A 27,426-nucleotide genomic window follows, 5' to 3' on the forward strand; every position below is an offset into this window, starting at 1 on the left:
AGAAAAGAAAAGAAAAGAAAAGAAAAGAAAAGAAAAGAAAAGAAAAGAAAAGAAAAGAAAAATATTTGATCTGGCAAGAGATATGTGCATTACTTAGATATCACCAAAGACTCTTTACAAGATCAGGCAGCGTGAATGCTTAAAACCTGCTTTGTTTTTGCAGCCCTTTCAGCCTGCTAGCCAGCAGCTTCTCTTCCACTCTGAGCTGCTTCTTTTTCATGACACTACTTACAAACACAGAAACCAACAGATAAAAGATGAAGATTCATTATTTTCATAATCAATTGCAAAGCACCTACCTGAACATGTCTCCTAAACCTTTCAGCATTCCTTTCTTTGCTTTAATTTTATCCTTTTCTTTATCTCGATCTTTTTTCTTTTCTTTTCCAGCCTTTTTTCTGTCGCCTTTATCTTGGCTTCCATTCATCTGTCTCTCCAGTGAGTGGGATGGCTGGTCACTTGCTGTGGAAACAGATTCTCTACCAGATCTTGAACTTTCCTCTGTGTCTTCCTCCACTGAAAGCACAAATAAAGAAACAACATAGAATAAGAACAAACAACAAAGGCAGATTTTTTTGGTTTATTGTATAAGTTATTTCCAAGCAGGATATATGCACAAAAGCAAGATATTTCCATTCTTTTTCAAATTGAGTATTCACTAGTTTGGAGACTTCTTGGAATGGCCATGTTTACATAAACTCTTAAAGATAAGGAATTCATCTTTGCAGAATTTTGTATAACTTGATTCATGCTTTGTGTGTACTCTGAATGACATATAGATTACGGGGAAGATGTTAACTGAACCCCATTAAGTGATGTTAATTGGATCCTTTTGTTACAGAGTCTAAATCAGTTGAGGAGAGCTTCAGAAATGTCTGCAAGAAGAAACAACAGCTGTGTAGCATGCCCTATCAGTAAATTCTTAGCAATATTCCCATAAAAATATGAAAGTCATTAAGGACTGTTGACCCTCAATAGAAGCCTTAATAGACTTTTTCTTCTGCTGCATATACCGTAATGATTCTGCTGCACTACTTCATTTCCTGGCGTAGTTTAAAACACATCATGCATCATAACTTTTATTCTTCCAGAGCAGTAATACTGGTTGAGATCGAACAGCCTGGAAGGCTTAGGTGGGGAGATTCCACCCAGTGGAACAAGGAAAATATTTTAAGAGCAGGTCATGTGTTTCTTCTCCATTTCTAATCCGAGACCAAGACTCAGAGAATCCTAAAGTATACCTGAGGTTAAATTTAACAGGGCACACGTTTCAGAAAGTCTGAAATAAAAATGATCAAAAGAAACAATCCAATCAGGAACAAAAAACTCCCCCAGCAGTTTAGTGAGAAAGAAAGAAAATTATGTTAAACATGAGAGTTAGAATCATGAAGCTATTTTGACATAGCTTAAAGCCATGTCCAACAACTACACCGCATGGCTGGTGAAGCTGTGATCTCCCAGGAACTCTAACATTTTATTTCATCACATTATAAGCAGGGCTGCATCACTTTCCAGTTTTCCAACAGACAGCACAAGGCAGCAATTAGGATCACAGGCACATACTCTGCACTGATTCCCGTAGCTCTTACAGGTTCTGAACAAATATATATATATATATATTTATATATTATTTTATATGTGGATAAATATATATATATATATATATATATATATATATATAAAAAACACATATATTATATATGCACATATAAAATAAGGGAAAAGACATGGATCTGTCAATCCATGACAGAGCTGGAAGGAAGAACAATATTTAACTTCAGCACATATATACTTATTATTACTACTGTTATTGGAAGACCTCAGGGACTTTTCTACAGCTAATGGAAGTGTGCAGTTCTTCAGAAATTTTTATAAACAGAATGCTGTAGAATATAAATTTGCTCTTCTTACTCATCTTTCATGTTTACCATACCAGTAATTCACTGAAGTTGAGGAGTCTACAAATCACCAGCTGAAAACCACTAGATATTCTATGTTCTCTCTCTCAGATACTTGCCTGCAAAACACTGTTTATTCTTCAGTATTACACTACACAGACCTGCTCAATAGACTAATTCAACAAATAAGCATTTCTATGAATATTATCCAACCCTGCAAGATCACATAAACATTTTTCAAGAGAAACATATCATGTCAGATAAATATCAACATTAATAACCGTTTTGGAATATCAACTAGTACTCTGAAGTACAAATCAACCAAAAGAAAAAAACACAGTTCCCAGCAATCCATATTAGCTTGTCTTCTGGACTGCTACAAGATAAGCAGGTGACACAACTTCTCAGTTGTAGGCATAGCTTTAAAATTTGGATAATTTTATTTTAGGAAACTAACAGGCATATCCTATAACTTTCTCTGAATTCGCTGTACTTGGGACTTTTTTTGGTGAAAGTGTTTCTTACAGAAATTTTGGGACGATATTTAATTGTTATTAAAACAGTAGCGGAAAACTACTTTGGAATAGAGATGCAAATTTTTTGCATGTTAATTTATAGCTACAATCTGTTCCATTTAAACCAACTAGGCATTTAAATGATTGTACTTGCAAACAAACATAATTAGTTTTAAAAAAAACCCAAAACTAAAACTCTGACAAATTTTGAAGTTGACTGTGTTCTTGGTACTGCATTGCTAGAATTCCAAAGATAAACAAATTTGTTTTATGGTTGTTCATATTCATATGACAATACACTATTTTAAGCCTAAATATGCATTAAGTGTATTGTGTTGTGCTGATTGCTGAACTACTTGTCATAACAATGCTTCCTTTTATTGTTTTGCATATTCTATGGAGATAATATTGGCTCCTTTCCACAGTTGTGCTGCAATAAATATTTGTCTATCATATACATTTTGCTCACAGTTAATTCCATGGCTTCGAATGAGCCTTGTGAAGCAGGATGTCTGTTCCCTTGGAATAAACACTCGTGTTTCCATTGGAGTAAATGGATTCCCAGTTTCTTAAAAACGCACAACATGAAGAAACTTGTTCCACTTTTATGCAGAACATTCACTCTGCAATTGACATACACCTAATTACTAGCATTTAGAACAAATGCAAATGCTGCCCAATTAAAATTCAAGCTGAGGCAGAAAAGAAACTTATTATTTTTGTTAAGTTGCAGTAATGACATTAGGTTGCTGCATAACACAGAATTTATTCTTTCTGGTACTATTACTTTTTCCTCCACCCTCCTTCTCCCTTCCCCTGTTCAGGACACTGAAGACAAAAAATTAAATACTTTAAACATCAATTAAAGCTGAAAACCAGTGTCATTTCATAAATCACACTGTACTAAAGAGAACTACACAAACAGGTATTATAAAGCTATTCTCCTAATTAGGCCATAAAGTGGAAAAGATGCACATGAGGAATCAAAGCTACTTAATGTGAAGCTATTTTGTCACTAAGTTTCCAGGCCTCTTGTTGTGATATTTAATACAGCCATAGATTCTTGCAATTAAGATTAAGCAAAAGATTAGAAAGCTTTGCTGATCTCTCCAAATTCAAATGTCTTGTTCTCATTCACATCACTGAAGATAAACGTTTTGCTTCCAGTCAGCTATTTCAAGTATTTAGGAAAGAAAAAACAAGAGAGAAAAAGAAAATCAGGCAAATTGACCTTTGATAGTTCAACACTCATACTTCTCCATAAATTTGACTTATTTACAACCATTAAAATTCATACACATCCTCTCACATACCTACTAAAAGATTGCCCCAGAACAGGACACACCTATCTGATTTTCCTAGCCATTTAATAACTTTTTTCTTTGCAAAGACAGTAAGCTCATTTAGAAGAGAGTCGGCCTCTCTGCCACACATACTACCTCTGTTTTATGGCTTTCTTATATGGGTAATGACATGTTACGAATTCCTCTATAAAATATATTGCAGTGCAGTGTCTGGAAAAGAAAAGCACTCTCAGCACTGAAACATTTGGAGAAAAAAGAGAAAACATATCAAGAAAGACAAATGATTCCAACCTCAAGGGTATCAGCAAATTGACCACCAACATGTTTGCCTGGATTTTATAATACAAGAAAGCCACATTTTAATTTCAAACAATTATGAAATAATTAAACACAATTAAAAAAAAATTATGCCGTGTCATTATGGCAGCAGTGAGCCATTAGGCTAGTACCAGATTGTTAAATCAACTTCCATGTATTCAAAGGCACCCAGACTTTTTCCAGCTGAAGACATCACTTGGCAAATTGTCTGGAATCTGAAGCCACACAAAATTTACACAAAGTTGGGAAGACTGCAGTTGGTTTTTTATAGATACATGCACGTTCCCAGAAAGACAGACAACAGGAATTAGCATTCTGAGCTGATCCCAAGCCCGTATGGCTGGACTAGCTCTTGAGCTCTCCTGTCCACCATAAGAAGGGGAAAACCTAAAGGGTCTTCAGCACTGTTCCTGGAACTGAATTCAGTCCAATGAACTTACTACGACTGCTTTACTACACATCTCTTTCAATTATACTGGCAGTGCAACTTTCTGGATTACTTTTTAGATGTTTTATTGTAATGCATGGAAATTATTCAACCCCACAACTTCAACAGAACGTGCAGTTCCATGCATATAGCTTGGTCATACTTCCTTCAGGCATTCCTTAGCAGGTGAGATTTGAGAACAGTCTTGCTCTTGTTCTCCCATGACAGTGCGATGGCTCCTGGTCCATCAGTGCTAGACTTCTTCATCCGTACAAAGGTGAGGACAAAGACTCATCTCACAGCATTTCACTTAAAGTCTGAAAAATTGCCTGGTTTCCATTACTTCCAGTGAAAGAATACAAAGACCACCAAATATTTTCTTTCTGCTCTCTATGCATTGCATCAATCAGCTCAAAACATCTTACAAAAATCTCATAAGCCCATACTCACCTAGAATACATTTTTTGAAAACAGTTTTGCTGTGGGTTTGGTGAAACAAAGTTAATGGTCTGTAACTTCTGGATAAACCCTGGATATCTGATGCCTCAAAACAAGATATCTTTATCAGTTGGCTCACACCAAATAAGGGCTTTTAGAAGAACCTGACCTTACATCTCAGAAGACCATAGGCACACAGTTTGGGGGAATGAGCAGGACCATTACACTTTTTCTCATACCTTTGTCTTACTGGCCAAAAACAGAATGACAGCCAACAGCACCAGACCAGCATTTAACCCCACTGCTTTGTGAAATTGCTAGGTATGGTGAAAGTGAAGCAGAATTAATTCTGTCTGTAACTATCTTGAGAAGAATGACCTCCCTTCCAATCTCAGAACACTTTTATTAACAGACAGATTAAAAGAAAAAAAAAAAAAAGAGTTCTGAAAAATATAAAAGGAGTAAGCTTACAATAGAATACTATGGAATGGCACTTTAGAAACTGAAAAATTTCGAAACTACAGAGACTGGAAAGTCACTTTTCAAGGTTTATTCTGCAAGTATTCAGGCTAAATATTTTACCACCTCAGCTTTCCAAGCGTCGTCTTCATTCATAAACTTTTAACTAGCTCCAGGTTGATTAAAAAAAATTCTGCGGGTGTGTGTGACAAGTTGAAACTAATACAACATGAAGGTTAAAAATTCCATAATTTTAATACAACTCCTGATTGAGGCAATTTACCATTCACACTATTTTTATTCAATATAAGTTGTCATTTTCCCACCCATTCTTACATAGTTCAATAGTGATAAGGTTAGCTTTAAAGTGATTCTTTTATGTTAATGACATTCTCCACATGTTGGGTCATACGTCGGGTTAAAGAACTGAAAATGTAAATGAATGCCCATTAGGGTGGGTAATAGCTGATCATTAACTTTATATTTTATTAGATCTGCCAGCCTTACTCATTCTAATTAAAGGACAGTGATTTCTTTTTTTTCCCCAGACACTACAAATGTACCCTTTCAAAGTTAGATGCACATATTTTTGTAACATTAATTCAGTGGGTTTTTTTAGTTTCTGCGTAAAATTTTTTCTAATTTACATCAGTAAATTAATTAGCTGCCTTACAGAAAATTTTCGTAGTAAGTAATTTAAGTAAACACACTCCTAATAATCTTATTTCCTTATTTTAGGAAGGAAGGAAGCTGCAGAGTGTTGCAATCTGTTTAATGCATATGAAGGGCAAAAGCCTGAAAAAAATCCAGGAAGAGATATTAGCTCTATTCTTTTAAAATCCTAAAATTATCTTCTATCTCTTTTAATTACCTTCTAGAAGAATTGACTGATACTGTTAACATTCATTACGTACAACAATAGCTTACTTACAAGTTTCCATGCCTTCATCATCATCATCTGCTACAGGTTTATCATACGATTTGTCTATAGCAGCTCTGAAGCTTTCATTGCAGCCTCGTCCTCGGATAATTCGTGGGCGGGGGCGATGGAAGGGAATATCACCATTGAGAGTCACCTCAGCAACGGCTGTCTGCAGACTTTCTAATGAGCTGGATTTCTTCAGACCTAATGAAGGCCCTACATCTCTGGTTGGGGAACCTTAGCGATTTAGAGAAGAAAAAAAGTAATTAGAATTAGCGTAGAGAACTGCATGCTTGATTATGCATATCCATCGTGAAAGTCTTTGGGGACACACTTAACATTATTCACATCATCTCTCAATAATCTGCAGGGAATTCTCAGCAGATTTGTTGGTCTCAGAAGTGAACGAGTATGTCAAGTTACAGTCAACGAAACCGACAATGTTAGCAAGGTCTAGCTTTTCAAATCAATGAAAAGATACCAACATCCATCACTATTATTTTAACAATCTGAATGATAAAAGTAAGCACGGAGCTTTAAACACAGCTCATGAAAACAACAGAGATACAAATCTTACTGCATCAAACAAAATGATTAATTAGCTTTTGTTTAGAGCAGAAAATTACATTTGTAATAGCAACTGATAAACAGAGAGCTTATTCTGGTCATGAATTCTGTTGTGCTTAGAGTGACATTCTGGTAAAGTACTCTGACTTCTGGCTTCGAGGAATATGTTTGGTTTAAACTGATTTTTAAAGACTTGCATGAAAATGCTAACAATTTCATAACAAAATATTTCTGAGAAATATCAGCTGACTTGGTGGGATTTTGAGAATTTGTTTATAAAAATCTATGGCAAAGCCCCAGTTAGTCCAATCGTACCACAGTATCAGTTACCCTGCTGGACAAGAAACATTGTTGGCTGTTTGCAGGTTGATGTCTGCACAGCTCTATAGCTGGGGCTGAGGGCAGCCCTTATCACAGCTGCATGTTGAGAGGCGTGCCAAGAAATCCCTGAACAGTATTCCTCAAAAATCCTTTCTTCATCCAAACTTGCCTTCTCACCTTTGTGGACTACATTTCTAGCCTCTGTTTTTAGACACACAGTTTTAGTAAAAATCAGCTGACAGTTGCACAAATGGATCTCGTAGTTAAAACTGGGAGAGATCTATCAGAGAAAAAATACATATATACATTCATTGCACTTAGAATGATTTTGTTTAAAGGTGCAGAATACTCTTGGATAGCTTTTGCATAGGACTTGTGCCTGGAGAAAAAGATGAGGTGGGATGAAAGCGGGAAGAGGGATGCTGGACATACAGAAGGGATGCACAACAGCAGCACAGCAACTCTTCCCAATCTTTATTGCTGTCTTTGTATGAGACACAGCAAGGCAATAAATGCTTCAGTAAATGCTTCCATTTTTCCACTCAGCTATTAAAATGCTAAGCAACTCGGTTGAAATGAAATCCATTTGATCAAATATATTCAAAGAGCAGCTGTCAAAAAATTCCCCCTCAGCTGCCCTACCATTAAGAAGAACTTGTAAATAGAAACAAAACAAAAATCCTCTTTCCCAGGTCTACAGAATTCCTGCACTCTGGTCCCCTGGGGGACTTGGGGTCCTGCCGCTTGTACCCTCAGCCAGAAATAAATGTGTCTCAACAAATTAGAAATTTTATCTCAATCAACTTACACCTCCTAGAAGAGGCCCCCCTCTTCCTGCACCCTCTACTGGTTGGAGGACTGAGGGTCATGAGGATGGCTGGGCACAGTACAGCTGCCGGGGTGAACAAGAGCCGAGCAGCCAGCTGGGACAAGGGAGGGCTGATGGCTTCCCAGCTGTGCAAACAAACTGCCGTGCAGGATCACCCAGCTTTTGAATGTGGCCTGAAGTCTAGTGCAAGTGTTTTTATGGAACGCTCTCTGTGCCAAGTAAAAGAACTTCAGCTTAGACAATGCCTTATAAAATTGCCCACTTTCTAGCTTGTGTCACAAACTGCTGTTCTTTCACTAATGTCTGCAGTCGACAACGAATGAGATATTGTTGTTTTTTATTTTATTTTTTGAGGCTGTGTCTTGTTAAAAAAACAACAACAGTCTATGAGACAAGAAAGAAAAATGATTGTAACAGCTTAAAAGGAAAAAGAAGCAGAAAGGGAACAATGCTATATAGACCAGCTGTTTGACATATTCAGTTTCATCAGTTTCATATACAAAGGGAAAGGCTATCCTCTTACATGGCAACTTACTCTAAACTTCCTTAGTCTGCTTTGCTACCTTCTAAATGAAATGCTGATATATCTTTTCCTAATTACTGAGTGGCGCTTTTTGTAAATAGTAATTATAAAGCAAGCATTTATGTGCCCATTTATGTTCATAAAGGACATTACAAAAATTCCATTTCCTGCTATCCAATACAGATGTTTGTGAGAACAATATTTATGCAAGTTGTGCTTTCCCAGAGGAAAACCTAGATGGGATATGACCTAATGTTCACTGAATACTGTATAACTAATAATGGATTACAGAAATGATAGGAATATTTATTGAACTTGTGTGGTCATGAACACAAATGTGAACAAGTTGCAGAATTTGAAAGGGGAAAATGTCCTTTCACAAGCAATTTAAGCACTGCAATCATAAAACTATACGCGTTTCAATACCTCTACTATCTCCTATGGCCTCTTCATAGCAAGTCTACTATTATCAAAATATATAGCTAAGTCTCCCTGTAAATTGAGTGAGTTCAGAATTTATTACTAGAATTCAGTAGCCAGAAAGTGAGTTGTTTACTCATAATCTCATGAGAAACTTTCTTTAAGATGCATTTTGTTTAAAATTTATGAGTCACATCAAAACCCTGTTTTCTAAGTACAAAAATGTCAGCATTTTCTTCCAGACTTTACAGCGCTGGTGGTAATCATCAGAAATGTTATCTGCTCAGAACGAGTTCTATTTTGACAACAGAATTTAAAACAGAAAAGGGGAAAAAAAAAAGAAAAAAAAAAAAGGGAAAAGAAGACACATCTACCCTAAGCATCTTTATGTGACTGAGGGATGAAAGGGGTTCTTTTATCATCTTTTTCAAATTTGAAGTTTATCAGAAGTTTCATTTCCGACAATTTCATTAACAAATCCCCTTTGAGGTAGATGCAGCACAGCAACACTCCTCCTGTAGCACTGCCTCACCTCCCCACACACTGCTTACACATGCACTCTTAGAGTTGTATTCTGTGCAACATACACCAATATCCATCTCAGTAACATGCTTGCTCCACTGCCAAGCACTGCCCCTGCCCACCATGCATGCACAGCACTGGGTGTCCCCCAGACCACTCTCTGGGCACAGCACCACGCCTGCTTGCCGCGCCATGCAGCACCCCTTGCTCATGCATGACATGCGTTGTGTGGATCCACGCTCACGTGGCACACGTAGATCCAATGAGACATCCAACACACACACATACACACACTCATAACATTATGTGATGCTACCTGTTCCAAGCCCGTTGTTTTTCCCTCATGCTGTTTCACATCTCATGATGCCTCCCTTTCTCCAGCCTTACACTACGTATTTATACAGTGCCACAAATTCACATGGATGATTTGCAAAGGCAAAAACCATGGTGTTAAAGGATGTAGGAGAATTCCTTCAGTGATGATTTTTAAGAGTTATAATAGCTTTTTTTAGTGCTATAAAAATAACTTTCTTTTAAATGATTTAAAATGATGTTTTTGTTTGTCTCTAAAGCATTATTTTTACCAACTCTTGGATTAAATAGTACCAGTGACTTACATCAACTTCCCTCTATATGTTTTGCAAAGGCACAACGTCCACATTTTTTCTTAAAAATTGGCTCACCAGCAGTGAGCCAGTTTTTGTATTTACTAACATCTGCTCCACAATATTTGATAAATTCTTCTATTTCTAGTTCAATTCCTACAATGAAGGAGGAACATCTTGGCTTGGAAGGGGGCAGGGGAGGAACAGAGCAAGTAACTCCATGAAAAGTACTTCAGCTTTGGTTCCATTTAATAAAAGTTTATTTTAAAAGCACCATGTTAAAATAAATTAAAAATCTCTTTAAGTAAATATTCTGTGGAGGTTTTTAGTTTTGCTTTGATTTTCATAGTGTTTCAGCCTTTCCTTGCAGTGCACATGGAAAAACAGCTAGAACTACAGTGTGCCTGGGACTCAATAAATGAGCCATGCTCAATTGCTACTGAATATACTTCTAACCTTTACAATGAACTGTAAACACTGAAAGGATTAGGCACTTCAAGTGAACTACAGAAAGAAAAATAATTAAAAATCTATTATAGTAACTAGCACTGGTGAGTTCTACACTCTTCTTTCCTTTTCAGCCAATATTATTAAACTCAACTTTGACTGTAGCAGGGCCTGTTTTTATTTTTCTCTGAAGTAAATATATGCTGAGGTTTCTGGCTTCTAGGATTCATCAAGTCATAGTTCACCACACATTTGAGGTATTTTTTTTTCTTATACCAGATAATTTTTAAGCCAAACTACAGTAAGTGGTTTGTTTAAAAACCACATCCATCTTCAGTAATGGGAGAAATGCAGTGTTTATATACAAAACCTGGTTAAAAGCACACAAGATAAATAAAATAGAAGTATAAAAGTGTAGTAGAAAGTGGTTTTTTTCTTTTTTTTTTTTTTTCTTCTGCCACTGAGCTGTTCACAAAATATGTAACTGCTTAGTCCAGATGGTTACAGTCATGCTCATTCACCCAAGTTGTCTGACGTGTCTCTTTTTGGAATTTAATCCAGGTGTTGCACATACAGAAAAACTGCACTCTGTTGATACCACCAAAAGCGCTCTGCACTTTTAAACCCAAGACTCATATTTTGTTAAAACATATAGGATTTAACTTGTTGTAATCACATCCCATTTCAATAAGTAGGTCAATAAGAAAATCAACAATAATTTACAATAAATTTGAATTTGATGTGTAACTTTCTGTGAATATTGCTCAGTGGTGAAGGAGTCCCCAGGCTGTTTCTTACTATGACCATTAACACAGTTCATGCTTTCACACTCTGATGATTTGAATCCTTCAAAACATTCATGCATTTTAATTTTGTGTGCTAATTCTCAATTTCTAAAGCTGCAAGTCTGTGACTGTACTCTACAGTATTTTAAGGGCTAGAAGTTTTAGCTGTTTTAACAAAAAATATACTGTTATCAGCTGATTACTTACAACTTCTCAGCATTCCTACTCATGTTGTAAAGTGTGGTTAAACAGAGATAAGTTGTGAATTATTAATCATAAATTCAGCATGAAATGCTCTGTTCCCCAAATCATGCTAAAATAAATAATATTGTCAGGTTTAAAAGGTGAATTGTTCCTAATTAGAGCTAAGTAATGTTATGGTGTCCTCTGAATCTAGCCTAATTAAAACAGCATTTCAAAGGTCAAAAGCTAACATGTATTAATAAATCATAAAGGCTAATAACTGCAGCTGGTGCATTATTTTAATTACTAATAAAAATATGCTTTGAAAGCTATTTCTCATTATCATTGTGTGAAATGTTACCATCAATCGTATGTGGAAAAGATTCTATTTACATATTCTTTTGTTCTGTTTCGCTGTTCGGATTTCAGTTCCAAAGGCAAATCAACCTGCACTAATAATCATCAACTCAACTCACAACATGTATCTGATGACCACTTAAGGCAAAGATAGCAGTTTTTGAATTAAAATAATTATTTTCAAGCACTGTGTTAGCACTGTAAGAGTGAAACACCCGACTCCTTTGCAACGTCACTCTGAGTTTGAAGCTAGATTTTCCAAGATTTTATTGAAGGGACAAAAATTATTATAACTGTGAATATTTATGAGTTCAAAGTGTAGACACAGGTGTCTGCCTACAGTCAGATGTATGACCTGCCTGAATATGCTACCCCAGATACTTATCTCTACAGAGAATTTTCTTTTTCTCTACAACTTGATTATTCACAACAATAGAAAGCAGCCATGCAAGTACTGGAATATTCATGTTTTCATGCAATTTGATTGGCAGTTCTGTAATTGTGGTAAGCTGCTTTGACCAAGGTTTCTATAGCAACAGCCTTACTGTCAATTCTTACCTGTTTTCTGGTCATCCATTGTACTGAGCTTAGTCTCGTCAGCTACTGTTAAAAGGTAAATGTATAATGGTTAGCCCAGTTAGTGACCATGCCCCACATGCAACCAACATTCCTTTTTTTGTATATTCTTTTGAAGTTAGGGGGGCCTGAGCAATGTCATCCTTCATGCATATAAACTGCAATAGTAAGCAAACATTCTGGATAGAAATGGCAGCAAACTAGTAACCTTCATGCAATGTCAGTCATGTTCACATCACAGGCAGGTACAATGTTATTTACATGTTAGCACATTGCAACTAATCAAGACAAGTCAATAACACCAAACTTACTGTCCTCTGAAGAAGTTGGTGAATTAGGGATTGCAGTTAAGATATTCACAAGTATTGTAAAGGAGAAAACCTGATTATATTTCATTATTCTGAGTACGGAATTTTGTGTTTAAACAATCAAAACTCACTGTTTAAGGTTACTAGCTTCCGCACTTCAGAATCTAAATGCAATGGCAGAAAAAGAGATGGGCTTGTTAGCATTTGCTTCTTCTCTGTTTTGTCAGTTAAAATGATTACAGTTGATTGCTTGTCTTAGTTGCTGATTCCTTTTAGGGCTTCTGATATAAATACAAAACATAAGTCTCCACCAAAAGTAGGACTAGCTCTACTTTCTAATTCTGAAACATCTCTTCAAAAAAACACTTGCACTCTTAATATCTGCATCAAAATCTACCTACAAAGAGAGAATACTAGGGATCTTTAAGGCTAATTGCATTATAATAATGAACTGAGACTAACCCTGTCTATCCAGAACCACAGCATGGAACATTTTATATAGGGATATTCAATGTAGATTGTTGAGTGAAACTTTCATCTCCATTTTAATGAATGTGTTCTATTTCTATGTATACACATATATACAGAGAACTCCAATATTTAAAGATATGAACATTTACAAGTGGTAAGAACAATGCACAGGCCAGTTGGCCACTCACATTAAGAATATTTTACTTCACACTAGTACATGTTATGCACAGTATTACTGCACATAAATGACATGTTTGGAATTACAAAATCTGAATACTTACAACATGAAAATCAGGTTCAAGTAAAACAATTGAAAAAATGTCACTCACTACCTAGATCCATGCTTTTGGATTTTCGTGTTTTAACAAACTCCAACTGACTGGCATCTGAAAACTGCTTTGTACGCTTTTCTGACATGCTCTGGCGTCCAAAACCCTCTCGCTGGAAGGCAAGCACTGGATCAACATCTGGACTAAGAGTGCTGTAGGAAGGGAAAAAAATCATGCGAACATTTATCAAGATCACGCAACCTTTCACTCTGCAGAGAAAAGCATTTATTTAGCATGTGACTTCTACCAATAATAAAGTACACATTTTCAGATAAACCACTTAAAGTAGTCACACACATGATGAATTTGTTTCACTGCATCAAGCAGTTCTAGTTAAAGAGAACCAAGAATTTCACTTACAAGTTTTAGTAAAAAATAAGCTATGCATATACTATCAGAATATACAACCCCAATATGGGAATAATTTAATAGAGAAAAAAATACAATTTCTTTTCCATAATGATAAATCAGTATGTTCTCATAATAACAAATGTTAAGATTTTTTAAATTATGAAATATTTTTTTGAAAAGCATAAATAAAATCTGCCCTGCTTGAAACCCACAGAGAATTACCGAAGTTCTTCATTTAAAAACCTTCATAGCATTTTGTGATTTCAACCTGGCTCTGACATACAAGCATATTTTTTACTCAATGCTCCATTGCAGAGCAAGTATTTGTCACAGTGGTTACACCGCTAAGCTGGACTTTTTGTCTGCTTGATAGAATCATCGAATCATAGAATGGCTTGGGTTGACTTTAAAAATGATCCATTCCAACGCCCCTGCCATCATTATTCAAGTCCTTCTGCACAATTCAGGTCTTTAGCCAACAGCAGTGAGAGTTTCATCATGCCTCACGGGAAGCTTTTTGAAGATAGATTTAATAATATTGTTCTCATGTTGGTAGAATCAGAAACAATGAACAAAATTAGTTTGGCGTGCAAGTTAAACCCTAAGCTTGCCAAGTGTCACAACAGCCATACCACATGTTGAAAGAGAAGAAAAGAAAAACAAAAAGAAAGAATTCAAGGACTACTGCAAGATCATTTACTGTTAATAGACCAATTGAAAGGAAATTCACAAATGGGTCTTCTCACTCCCAGAAAAGGAGAGCCTGAAGGCAAGTCCAAAGAAGCTAGATTTCTACTTCAGCTAGCAGAAAAATAAATCTGAGGTATAAAATACTGGGGAAAAAAACCCAGCAAATACTGCGTGCCACCATTATCTATCCAGCAGGAAGAAGATCGCTCAGAATTCCTTCCTCTGAATGGTGGAACATTTCAAGAAAAAAAAAAGTCACTGAAACTTCTGAACACTGTACATGTTGTACAAAGTATTATATATGCACGTTACTGTTCAATATGTTTCAAAAGAATTATTTTCTATTTTAAGGGCTAGTTATAAGACACAATTCATATCTAGTGAGAAGCAGGTAAAGAACAAGTTTCTGCAGAAAATGACTTTTACATGGTGTAATGTGAACATGTTGATGTATGCCACGTACTATAATGTACAGAAGCTTTTTGGAACACCTGGGTATTAGGTGTTACATACAATGAAGAAGAGGTAAGGAAATGTGCTCAGAGGCATAAAGTACTATAAAAGGTGAAAATCACCATCCACATTACTAGACAGTAGAAGAAATTCAGTCTAGCAATGGTACATTCACAAATAGTAAGATATGTGCATGTGACAAGCATGAAATACTTAAGTGAGAGCAGGATCAGAGCTTATATGAATAAAGTCAATGTCAAGTGCCTTTTGACTTTAATGTTTCTGGCTCTGGCTCATAATGTTTTACATTTAATTGCAGCAACTATTTCAGGGATGTCTGCACAATTTAGCAACGTTTTGAAGCATATGCTTAAAAGCTCTGATGAATCAGAGCCTGAACCAAAAAATAACTATTTAGTCCTCATATTCAGTCTCAGAAGATAGGGAAGAAATTATCTCCACATGATAGAAAGATAAAACAGATGAGACCAACATATACTTCTAGCCTTTACAGTAGTGCAACTTGTAGCTGAATATGAAACCCCTGAAGTCTGAAAACGTTTTCTGAGTGACTCAACACCTTTCATAATCAGATCATAAATGACTTTCCCAAGGCCACACAGGAGTTTATGGCTCCCTACTAGTCAGCACTGTCTCCAAAGGCTAGAAAAATGTGGTTTTACTAAGTGAAAATTTTCTCTAGCAGCATCTGCTAGTGCAGCTCACATTAGTTTAAGATGACCAGCTCCATCTTGCTGAACAAAACGTATCATGAGGCCCTTCCTTCAAAAGGGGTGAATTTCTAACACTATTTGCTTTGGCTGCACGCTCCTTTGTTTCATATGAGCCTGCTTTGATCAGCATACATAAAGCTTCTAATAAAGTTAAATATCATTTTCATATAAAAACAGTCTGAATATATATATTCATTTGAAGCCCTGAGAACATGCAAAAACTCCAAAGTTAAATAAAACATGGAATGGGCACCGTGGGTCACATAGAGAATGGCATGGTCTGACACAGAATCAGCAATTGCAAATTCTGGAGACCAGATCCAAACGTTTCTACTGCCACTATGTTTAAGGGATTTCCTTCTGCTGCCCTTGTCTGCACTTATCTATGCTTATCACAACTATCTTCCACACAGATTTATTATGAGGATTATTACTTTATGTTTGCAAAGTATTCTGAATATTAGGGGTGCTACTTAGCACAAAAAAAAAAAAAAAAAAAAAAATTGGTTTTTCTCTGACATCATAAAATCTCATACGATTTTAGAGTACAAATATCAGAGTCAAATGTCATCAGTTTTCACATCCTGGTTGATGAATGACCCACAGGCGTGTTTTAATAATTACAGAACACGCAGATCACAGGAGTTTAAATGCACATATGTTGCCCAAAAGTATTCAAAAGCCATATTGAAAAGAAGTCATTGGAAAAGCCAGTGAGCATGGAGGAGTAACTGTTACCACTAAAAGTGCCTCATTTTAATATTTTTCAACTACATTAACTGAAGACAGAAGGTGAATTTAATGCAAGTCATTAAGCAATGCCAAATACAATTTACTATATTCTAGCATTCTTAACAAATAAGGTTTCTGGAATGACAGCTGATCCTTAAAAGAATGTAACCGTCTTCTGACCCTCAATGTTATTAAAATTCCACTTATTAATCCTGTCTTATTGCCCCTTTGTTTTCATAACATTTTCATCAAGGATTAGGGAGATATTGTCAGGCTGGAAAAGCTTACATTTTCTTCCGTGATTCAGAACAGCTGCCATTCTTGTTTGGATAACCCTTCATCCATATTCTTAGTTTTACCCTTTGTGCCTTCCAGCAAAATTATACAATGCACCTTCATTTTACATGTCTTCCCTTCACCCATTAGCAGCAGGAAATTAATGAACAATCCACTCCCACCACTATTTACTTGCATACGAACAAAATATTTTCTATAGCAAGGTGCAATAGTCATCTACGCTTTTAACTGCAATTGTATCCGAAGACCTTTAGAATTTCTTATCAAGATTCTTTAAAGGTTTTAAGCCTGATCAATTCAGCACTATTAATCCCTATTTTCTTTACTGTGACTCTCATTTTTAAAGAAGTCTATGAATAGCAAAATGCACTGCAGAAACAAATGTAGTGAAAGCTTGTGCAGGTTTCAAACAGACTCTTATTTTATGCTGTATTTTTTTGCTCATATTCACATAAAAAAAAAATCAATAAGCCCCTATGTGCAGTCTTGAGTACTATTCTACTTAAACATCTTGGATTTGCAGCTATAAATGTTTTTACGAAAGACAGATGGCCTTTTCAAGGGCCCAAACTGCAGGTATATCTTGTCCAAGAGAAGAGTTGCGAAAGAGTTGAAAAAGGCAAATGAGGATGCAAAAAAGTAGCTTTTTATATAATCATTAAAACTGTGTTTAAAAATACAGAGCTCAATTCCTGGACAAAAGATGAAATGAACTAACATAAACGAAAGAAGAAGCTGACAGGCACATATCAGCTGGCAGGTGCTATCGCTGTTTTATTAAGATGTTGCTGACACATCCTTAACAGGCATGAGAGACAAAAGAAATAGGAAAATTTGTATACTTCATTCCATTTGTGGTAATTACCTAGCTTTAAGCAGTGGCAATGAACAGAGGTGGGCTTTTATTTTGCTATTACTATAGATAATTACAGGACTTGCAAATTAAATCTAAGATCTGTATTAATTGTACTTAGCAATAAACAGTATATCTTTGCTGGGAACATAAGCAAGTCAATAATGGAATTCAATGCACTTCTCATTAAAAGTCTTTTGTTAAATTGTGTAAGTGTAATTAGAGAGTCAACTTAAGATGCAAAGAAATTACTTCTATTACAGATAAAACATGTTCACATTAAAAATGTGAAATTATTATAGTACAGTGCCTTTGCATGACACAAATATTGCCATGATACAAAAGGTATCCCTTGTGCATATTAAAGAAAACTCAACTAGTTCTTGTTGCGCAACCATAAACACTAACAGGCAAAATAAAGAGCTGCCTTGACCTCTGAGCAGATTTTAAAATTACTGTATGTTATTGGGAAAGTCAAGAAAGTATACAGAAGTATTACAAGACTCCTATTTATGTATTGGAATATGAAAATTAAATCTTTCTTTTATAGACCTAGAAATACTTACAGTGAGAATTATAAATTAAATTTTCCAATAGTTACTGTTTTTTTTATCTCTCATAAATTTAGCGTAGCTAGCTAAATTAGTGCTAGTTCAAAAACGTGCCTAGAGACAGCACAAAACTCCGATGTGAATTAAGAAGTCTAACAATCTATGTGTATAGACTTTCTTCCTAAAATAGGGGTAACTGTAAATATGAAAACAGTGAAATGTGATGGAAATCTAAATGTGAAGGGGAAAAAAAAAGTCATACTAGTAGTAACCAAAAAAGTAAACTAAATAAAAAGACAACTGCAGTCATCTGCTTTTTTCCTTCCACTAAGCCATGCCTTACCAGTCTGTCGACTCATTAATTGCAGCTTTAGCCCATCCACCACTATCAACAGTGCCAAATCCAACATCATCATGGGAACTGGATGAAGACTGGTCAGAGAGGTGCGGAGGGAGTACAGACAGCCTGTCATCCTCAATAATGACAGTGTCATCTTGGGGCATGTTCACTGTTGGAGAAAGCTGATATTTACCTGAACAATGAAAGGGAAAAAAAATAGAAATGAGAAGTGAATAATAGCAGAGAGCACCTTGAATAATATATAAACACAACTGATAAAATAGAAATCCTACTGATAAGAGCAACACCACAGGTAATAAAATTAGCTATGTCTCACTTTCCATAGATCGTCCTATGCATGAGGTCTAAAAAGTAATATACACAGCTTGTACCTGCAGTCTATTGCAAGAAGTCAGTAATCTTCCCTTGCATCAAACATTTCTGAGGAAATGAAAGTAATGTGCCCATAAATATTATAAAACCACTACCACAGTTGCTTTTATAGTGATCAATACATGCACCATTATATTTCCCAGTATTTCAATGTGTTTTGATGCATAAGACTGAAGTACGGTTTTCAAGCTGATGAATACAAAGTACAAGCAATTGAACCTATAGAAATCCAACATCAAGGCAGACTAGACTGCTATAAAGACTATCAAAAAGTGTAACGCTTTCATTGCAATGGTTAGTACCGTAATTATGGTTTAAACTGAATAAATCAGTTTTTCAGGATATATGCATGACACACAAAGTTGGGAGAATAGGGATTATTATAATTGTAATTTGGAAGATGATAGAAAATCTAGAATGATCACTATTTAAGCTCTAAACATGAAAGAATTAGATTGTTTCTGTATTCAGAAACAGTTAAATGTTGATGTAAGGAAAACAATGATTTGCAAATTAGAATTATAGAGTTATCTGAGATTATCGCAAATTATTATTCCTTCACGCTAGGTACACATAACTTTTTATGTGAAGGAAACTCTTTCAAAATATTTTTTGCTGATGGATATTGATGCTTGACTTAAAAATCTCTGTCATCTAAAGTGTCTGGTCCCAATGCTCACACTACACACAACATTATTTCCAATGAATGATCACAACAGCACGTTAATTTTATTACCAGGTATGTATCGCTTGCTAAAACAATTAGTAAAAACATCACATTTCATAAAAAGAAAAGCAATAGTTTAATCAGCCAGTGATCTGACAACAAACTGTCGATTATTCTAACTCTGTGATTCACTGCAGTAATAACTCACAGGTAATAATCACACCTTATTTTTGTTACAGATATAGAAAAGTTGTAAGACTGCATAGAATTAGTGGGAGATGTCCTCCCAGTCTGTTTGCTCCTCCCTCTTCCTCCTTCCTGCTTTGTTTTTTTCCGGGAAATGTTTGAGTTACTGTTACTGCTTTTGCATGCAATTATGGAGGGGGAAAAAACTAAACTAAACTAAACAACATCAGTAACCAACATATTGAGTAAGTAGCTAATTACTACATGGCTGGCTAAAATCATCACTACACTAGAGAATACATTTTGAATGGTTTTCCAAAGAGAGAAAAATGGGATTCAAAAGAGATCTTTGAAAAAGGTGAAAGTGGTGAAAGTGCCTAGAAGGAAAAGCCCCTGCGTAACAAACATCTCATCACGTCAACCTGAGGTGAATGTGTTCAGTTTGCATAACAGCTGATTCTATGCCCAGCAATAGCTTCTTTGACGGACAGGTTCATGTTTATCCTGGAGAGGTACTTCTTTCCAAACATAAGGTCTGCAAGATTGTTAACTCTGTAGTTAATAACGTCTCCAAAGAACTGATTGAGAAAAGGTATAACCTTATGGCATCCTGCAGATTGAACTTCCCATTTGAGAGGCTACAGTAATTCAGTAACATTTTTAACTTTTCACTACCCTTCTTTATATCTGACAAGGGTGAAGAGTGACATTTTATTAGTTGCTTTGGAATTAGGCAGAAAGCCCATCTGACATGCCTATGCTTTTCACTGCAGATGAAGCTAAAAGCAGGTGAAAGGCTTCACCCCCAGCAGATGGTTCAACATACCTCAGCAAAAGGCTCAATACATTCTTTGTAGAGAGCTTAGCTGAAGTGGATATAAAATACCCCTGGAGAAAGCAACTCCATGAGCGTTGTGAGAAACATTACAAAGGAACTTCAAAGAAACTTCAAACCTAGTAATCATCAGTATATTTGACTGATCTGCAAAACTGAGACTTTACTCAAGCTGCCTACAAACCTTTCCAAGACAGTAATTTTCTCTCGGGCTAGAAAAGTGCTATTAAATTTAGAACCTGAATGAACATCAAGTCCAGTTTTGCATATATTAGTTCATCTTCAGTGAGGTAATCTGTAATAGTATGTACTACTCTGTACAGTGTAATAAGGAAGGGAAATTCTTCCTTTCAGGTGTGTCACACCACAGGCCAACAAGGCTCAAATTTCTCGCACCAGTAACCAATCTAAACAAGTGTAGCCTAAGGACCCTATCAAAGTATGGGGTAAGAACAGTTCCCAAACACTTGCTCAGAAAAAGAAGTTGCTAAACTCCTATACTGAATGACTGGTCTCCAGGTCTATGGAACTTAACAGGGAAAATCACGTCAAACAGCAATGCTTCCTAGCTGACCATAATTTGGATGTGAATTAAGCCACAAACATAAAGTAATTTAAACAAACAAACAAACCACCAAAGCAAAACAACAGCATGTATAGCCTATAAAATGATCAACATGCTCACACTGAAACCAACCAGCTTCCAAAAGGTCCTTTTAAATCTTAAAAATTCATCAAGTTTACTTGATTTGTTAGAATAATTTGGCTTTGACTATACTGCACTGGGAGAACCAACTCATCTGCCCTGATTTTTGTTTTTACTATTGCCTTTCCTTAAAAGGAAGGCTTCAGAAACCTGTAGAGTATCCTTAAAATAAATTTAAAACCAAATATTACTTTATGAGTGAGAGCATTTTGACCTTGAAAACTGTGGGATTATAATCTGTGGGATTCAGAACAACGCTATGCTTCAAGCTTCTTCCACAAGTACAACTAAAAATATATGAATTCTGTCATTCTTAATGCACTTAAAGCATTTTAGAAGAAAATGAAAAATATGTTGGGAACTTCAAGCTGATTATTAATTTCTACAGCTACAGAAGACAAAACAATAACGATTGAAACAATAAAAAGAAAATAGTGATGGTGATACGGATAATAGAGATAAGACTTACTAGAGGAAGGTTACAAAGAATTGTCCAATGAGAAATTAGAACATTTCCAGATCTTCACTTATTTATTTTTCACTAACTGGTCACTCATTCCCAGCTATATATAGCGAGCTACTGCAAAACTTCCTGCAGATGGCTTCATCATTTAATATTCCCAGTTAAACAAAGGTGGGATTGGGAATAGAACTATGAGAACATCTAAGGACTATATGTCTCCACAATACCTAGGCATTGGATCTCAAGAGAGTGCTCAGAACTGTCAAGACTATTGGAGTAGACAACCACCTTCAGTTCAGATTCCCAGCTGGGGAACTCTATTATGCTTGTAAAGGGTTATTTTCACTTCACTGACACAAATACTCTGTACCTCTACCTAATTTATTTATTTTAGTGCTTCTTCCTGATTTCTATCCTGAAGATAGCAATTATTTATGCAGAAAACAAAGTATGGCCTGTTGTGTAGTAACTGCAATTTTTACAAACTTCTCTGAGATCATTCAGGATGAAAAGTAGATTCAGTGCAAGTTTTTATTGTTCTGTGTACCCCTAAAAAATAACTTCTGTTTAGTCACAACTGGAAACAAAACCCACTGTGCTCATGAAAAAGTATCAGAAATTGGATGAAAGACATAAAAGAGCTCTTTGTACTAAGTTGTTTCCTGAGTAAGAATAATTTATTAGAGAGCAGCTATGTATTCACATGTTACAAAACACAGGAGCATAATGGATAATATACAAGGATGGTGTATCAGAAGAAAAGACTTGAATTTTAATCACAGAGACAAGCAGACTAGCACAACACAGTTACTGTTTTGAATGTACTATCATCTTGCAACCTGAACATATTAAAACAAATAAATAAACCTAAGGGTTTATTAAAGCTATCTAACTCTTGGGAGATAATACCTTCATTGTATAATTTCCAGAATACAGGAAATGCTTCTGTACATATATAGAATGTGTTCCTTGGATACACAAGCACTTCGTCTCTTCATCAAAAAAATTCAGTTAAATATCAAGCAGAAAAGTGTAAGAGCATCTATAAATTAGTAGCAATAATCTTCTGGAGTAGGTAGCTTCTTGTAAGAATCATACCAAAAAATTAAGAGATTCATGTTGTCTTTCTCCAGCGAGCAAACAGAAGTTGACATAATTTAAATCACATTCTAAAATAGATATTTTATTCCCACTCTCATAGCAAGGTTCTAATCAGGGGTTTTGCTGCCCATTATGGATTGAAGGAGTAAAGGAAACTGTTGTAAATGTGTTCCCTGAAAAGTACATGACGAATATTTGAAAGAAGCAAAACTCATTTATAAGTCTTGTTCAAACCTTGAGGAATGACTGCAAAGAGCAGGAATTCTACAGATCTTTGAACTATTTCTTTTGAATGGTCTGAATTGGGAAGGAAAAAAACTTTAAAACCAATGATTTTATCAAGTAGTAAAAGAAGCATTAAGTGGCACTACCTCACACATGAAATCAAACTGGGACTTCCTTGCCACTAGGTATCAGGAGTATTAAAGTTTGTATAGCTCAATCCATTGAGGGCTATGTAAAAATGCACCAAGTGATTCAGATGGTTCCTCAGTACTGGGAGAGGACTCAAGGGAATCAGCACTACAAAAAGTGATTCAAAAAGCACTTTCTTAGTTGTTTTTCATTGTCAGAAACAGAATGGGGAGGGCAGACCCGTGAATTTAGACTGTTTCTAGAACTAATCCGTGCTTTTAGGCCAATTTTCAAGAGAGAAGGAAAGATTCTGTGATGTAACACTGCATATAACTTCCTAGGAAAATAAGAGGAGCGCTGAGATTTTTCTCACTATAAACACGAATTCAGGATGTTCAGTGGATAATGCTTGAGCCTTAAAACTTTAGCTACTCTGAAACAAACTAATTTGTATAGGTCTCTGCCAACTGGTTATAATATTGCTCGGTTACACAGCACTACAAGAAAATAGGAGTGCAGTAAAAGACTGTCAACAATGTGCTTTTAATGTAGTGGTACTGATTCATACAGAAAGATTAGCATAATAAAAAACTGACTGCTTTCTGAAAGCTGAGTTTAAACGTGACAGTTTTGTGAAGAAGCCATGATTGCAGAGGGGAGTGAACTAGTCCTGGCAAAACCAGTTTTCAGTTACAAAGTAAGATTCAGGCACAACTTGACCTTCCAAGTGCTACCAACTAAAGTATCAATGGATTTAAGTCACAACCTACGTGAAACCAAATTTGTACATAGATCCTATTCTCTGAAAACAGCAAAAAAGGAATGATTCAGAGGAAATCAAAAGATCTAAAAGATCTATTTCAGGTTATTGAACTAAGACACAATGCAGGATAGATTTTTTTCCCTATTTAAACATAGTAGAAGTGCAAAAGCACTAGATTTTAAGAGCTTTTGGAAAGATTTATGGTCTTTTTTAGGAACATATGTTATTGGCTACCACTAAAGGAGTGATACCAGACTGATGAACCGCTACTTCGATTTTGTGTGGCAAGTCATGAGTTTCTTTGATGTGGCAGAACAGTGCACTGCCTGAAGTATGTGTACACAGACTCTCTTGGGGCTTCTTCTCCCATCACTGGACAAGGTGTTTAAGCAATAATGCCTTAATGCTTACAGGAGTTGGAGTTGCAAATCCTCTGAAATAGTGATGGGAAAAGCAGAAGACAGCGCTTTGCAAACATTTTATCTAAAGCCTTGACACCACAAGAGCTAGGTTTGTTTTAGGGAAAGTAGTGCTAAAGACTGCTGCTCCTTAATTTTTTCAACAGATCTGCATTTTTTGAAAAAAATGTCTTCTTTAATAGCCTGGGACTTAGACTGAAAAGGTTTCATGCTTCCAGGATTCTCCCTTCAAAGTTCCACAAGATGTAAGGCGATAAAATAGAACATGATTTATTTTTAATTACAGTTGCCCAACTGCACCAAGTTAGAGAAAAGGTCTAACTGATGAAATATCTTAAATAGCAAATTAGCTTAAAATTAGTTAAGAGGTTTTAAAACTAGTGCCTTGTGCAGCAATAAAAATCAAACCAACAAAGAAATGAAATACCCTAATAAGCATAAATGGGTACAAGATTTCCTTGTCTATTTTTATGCTTCCATTTGACTAAAACAGAGAAGAACAAATGCTGGAATTATAAATTTGTTATAGAAAGTCACTGACTTTTCGTCATAATGAAGACCCAACATAGAGACTACGCCAACCAATTTCCTCCCCCAAATCAGACACTGAAAACCATGGTAGACTCTCCTATGATTTGTTCTATGACCTGCCATGGGATAAGAAATTCACTTTATAAATCCATTTATAAACTTTCTGTGGGAACCTCATAGTGGCCTTGCAGTAGCTGAAAAGGCCTATAGGAAAGCTGGGGAGGAACTTTTTATAAAAGCATGTAGTGATAGGATGAGGGTTAATGGCTGTAAACTGGAAGATGGTAGATTTAGACTAGATATTAGGAAGAAATTCTTCACTGTGAAAGTGGTGAGACACTGGAACAGGTTGCCTAATGAGGTTGTGGATGCCCCCTCCTTAGAGGTGATCAAGACCAGGCTGGATGGGCTTTGAGCAGCATGGTCTAGAGGGAGGTGTCCCTGCCAATTGCAAGAAGGTTGGAACTAGGTGATCTCTAAGGGCCCTTCCAACTCAAACCATTCTATGATTCTATGATTTATTGGCTTTTTTTTCCTCACAATGTGTATCCAAAAGACTTGTGTAGATCAATTTTAAGGCACGTTTTAGGTTGGTCATGGCAAATTTCATATTCCCTGTCTCCCACATAAATAGCACATTAATCACCTTTCCGTGGATTGCAGAAAGGATGAAAACAAAGCACATTTAGCAGAGCTCATCTGACTCACCCATGATCCTGCTCAGTGCAGCATTCCTCGTAGGCGACTCGCTGAGCCCCTCAATCCCACTGTACAGGGAATGGGAAATCCTCCGCTCCCTGTCGTCCAGCAGTGTCTCTATGGGCAGCTCTGGACCAGACGGGCTCCCAGGTGACTCCAGCTGCACAGAGAGAGGAAAATTAGTGCTGAAAGTGTATTTAGCAGCATGGGGGAACTATAACAACTTGCCTAAGGCCTAGACCTGTCTGGGCACCAAATGAGCTAGAACTTCTCTCTGTGGACAAATATAATTTGCAATGACAGCTCTGCTTAATGACCAACTTTGTAGGCCACTTTACACTGCACCTCCTATGGCGCCCTGTCAAATTTCAAATCCTTCAGCAGAAAATTGGCGAAAAAAAAACCCACACTGCATTTTGGTGTCTCTTTGTTGCAGAATTTCTTAAACAGACAGTTAGGGCTTTTTTTTCAGTATTAATGGTAGACAGCTGGGTCATCTTTCCCATATCGACAGCTTGTCAGAGCAAGACTTCTGCCAGAGTGCAGAGGAGAAACTCCACTTGGAATTGCGCTGCCGGCACTATTTGAAGTGGTGCAATTTGCTTTCAAATGTAATCATCACAGAAACCCCCATGAAATTGCACCACAGATATTAGCATCCAATACACACTCACACCTTTTATAATTAGGAGAAAAACAATAGAATGAAAGAAAAATCAAGTTTCACATTAACTTTCAATATTTATTTTTTTGTATTCATGATGAGTATCCTGTCATTCTTGTCTGCAGAGTACAGGGATCTTATGTTCTTCTTTCAGTCCAATCCTTGGCACTGCTGCAGCACGCTGCTGGAGCCACTAGCAAAGTGGCACTAGCAAAGTCACCAGGGCAAAGTCTCTGGCTGGTTTCCACCAGAGCAGCTGGGTCTAGGCTCACCAGCACCCCAGGCAGAAGGCAGACCCCCTGGGCTGTGCAAAGGCCAAGGAAGAAGGTGGTGCAGGGAGGGATGGAGATAGGCTGCTTGGCCACATGCACAGAGGATAAAGTTGCTTGGATGGCCTTTTCCCCATCCCAGGGCCTTCCATCACAAGTCTTCTCCATGCGACTTCTCAGTTCAACCTTAGACTGGAGAACCTGATCATCTGATCATCCTTTTTTTTTCTGTACGTACCTCTCAGATTTTTCAGCAAAAGAGGAAAAATTATGCTTTCCCCAGAGAGTCACAGATATCTCAGTGGGAAGCAGAACCCACGTGCAGCAAGAAAGAAAAGAATCTGGTATCATCTAGCTAGATTTAGACAGTCCATTAGCTCAAGGCACTGCCAACACAGCTCCTCAGAGCAAGGCAAGCAAACAACAGTCAGCTGACATGCCCAGCTTGATTGTCAGTGATCAGAAGCCAGCTGAGGGGATGGGAGGCCACTCACTCCATTGCCTGACCCCTTATCATCCAGCCTCCTGCCTGGAGAGCTCTCAGCTCACCTGAGCTCTAGCACCCTTCTGCTGATTTATATAAAAACTTCACTGAGAGCATTAAACCAACTAAATGCCACGAACTACATATAGTTCTATTAAAAAGTAACAAATCAAAAAACAGATATGTTTTGCACAGTACGAACTTACACAACCAATCATTACCTGTTTTCACCAACGTGCCTTTTACTGTTGATGTGCAAAGTTAAATTCTAAGAACAACATGCCTACACAAATCCCACAGATACATTTTATGTGTGCAGGGACCGGAAGATACTGAGCACACAGCAAACTCTTCAAAGCTGCTGGGA

At 36.5% G+C, this 27,426-nt stretch overlaps 1 protein-coding gene across 15 annotated transcripts in view; it reads right to left on the bottom strand.

The window, feature by feature from the left end:
• The window catches only part of PARD3 (par-3 family cell polarity regulator), a 425,937-nt gene that overhangs the window by 141,052 nt on the left and 257,459 nt on the right, over positions 1–27,426 (bottom strand). For 6 of the 15 annotated variants that reach the window (XM_042889262.1, XM_042889261.1, XM_042889254.1 and 3 more), the window contains 7 exons: positions 25,652–25,802; positions 18,529–18,718; positions 13,525–13,676; positions 12,856–12,888; positions 12,399–12,443; positions 6,291–6,518; positions 300–516 (listed from right to left, as the gene is read on the bottom strand). In XM_042889262.1, the coding sequence (XP_042745196.1) occupies positions 300–516; positions 6,291–6,518; positions 12,399–12,443; positions 12,856–12,888; positions 13,525–13,676; positions 18,529–18,718; positions 25,652–25,802 (1,016 nt within the window). The remainder of the gene's footprint in view (positions 1–299; positions 517–6,290; positions 6,519–12,398; positions 12,444–12,855; positions 12,889–13,524; positions 13,677–18,528; positions 18,719–25,651; positions 25,803–27,426) is intronic. The other 9 variants (XM_042889270.1, XM_042889266.1, XM_042889258.1 and 6 more) reach the window with 5 other exon arrangements.

The sequence above is a fragment of the Lagopus leucura genome, unplaced genomic scaffold, assembly GCF_019238085.1.
Source record: "Lagopus leucura isolate 7727_CA_CO unplaced genomic scaffold, USGS_WTPT01 Super-Scaffold_100157, whole genome shotgun sequence".
In the NCBI taxonomy this organism is placed as follows: domain Eukaryota; kingdom Metazoa; phylum Chordata; class Aves; order Galliformes; family Phasianidae; genus Lagopus; species Lagopus leucura.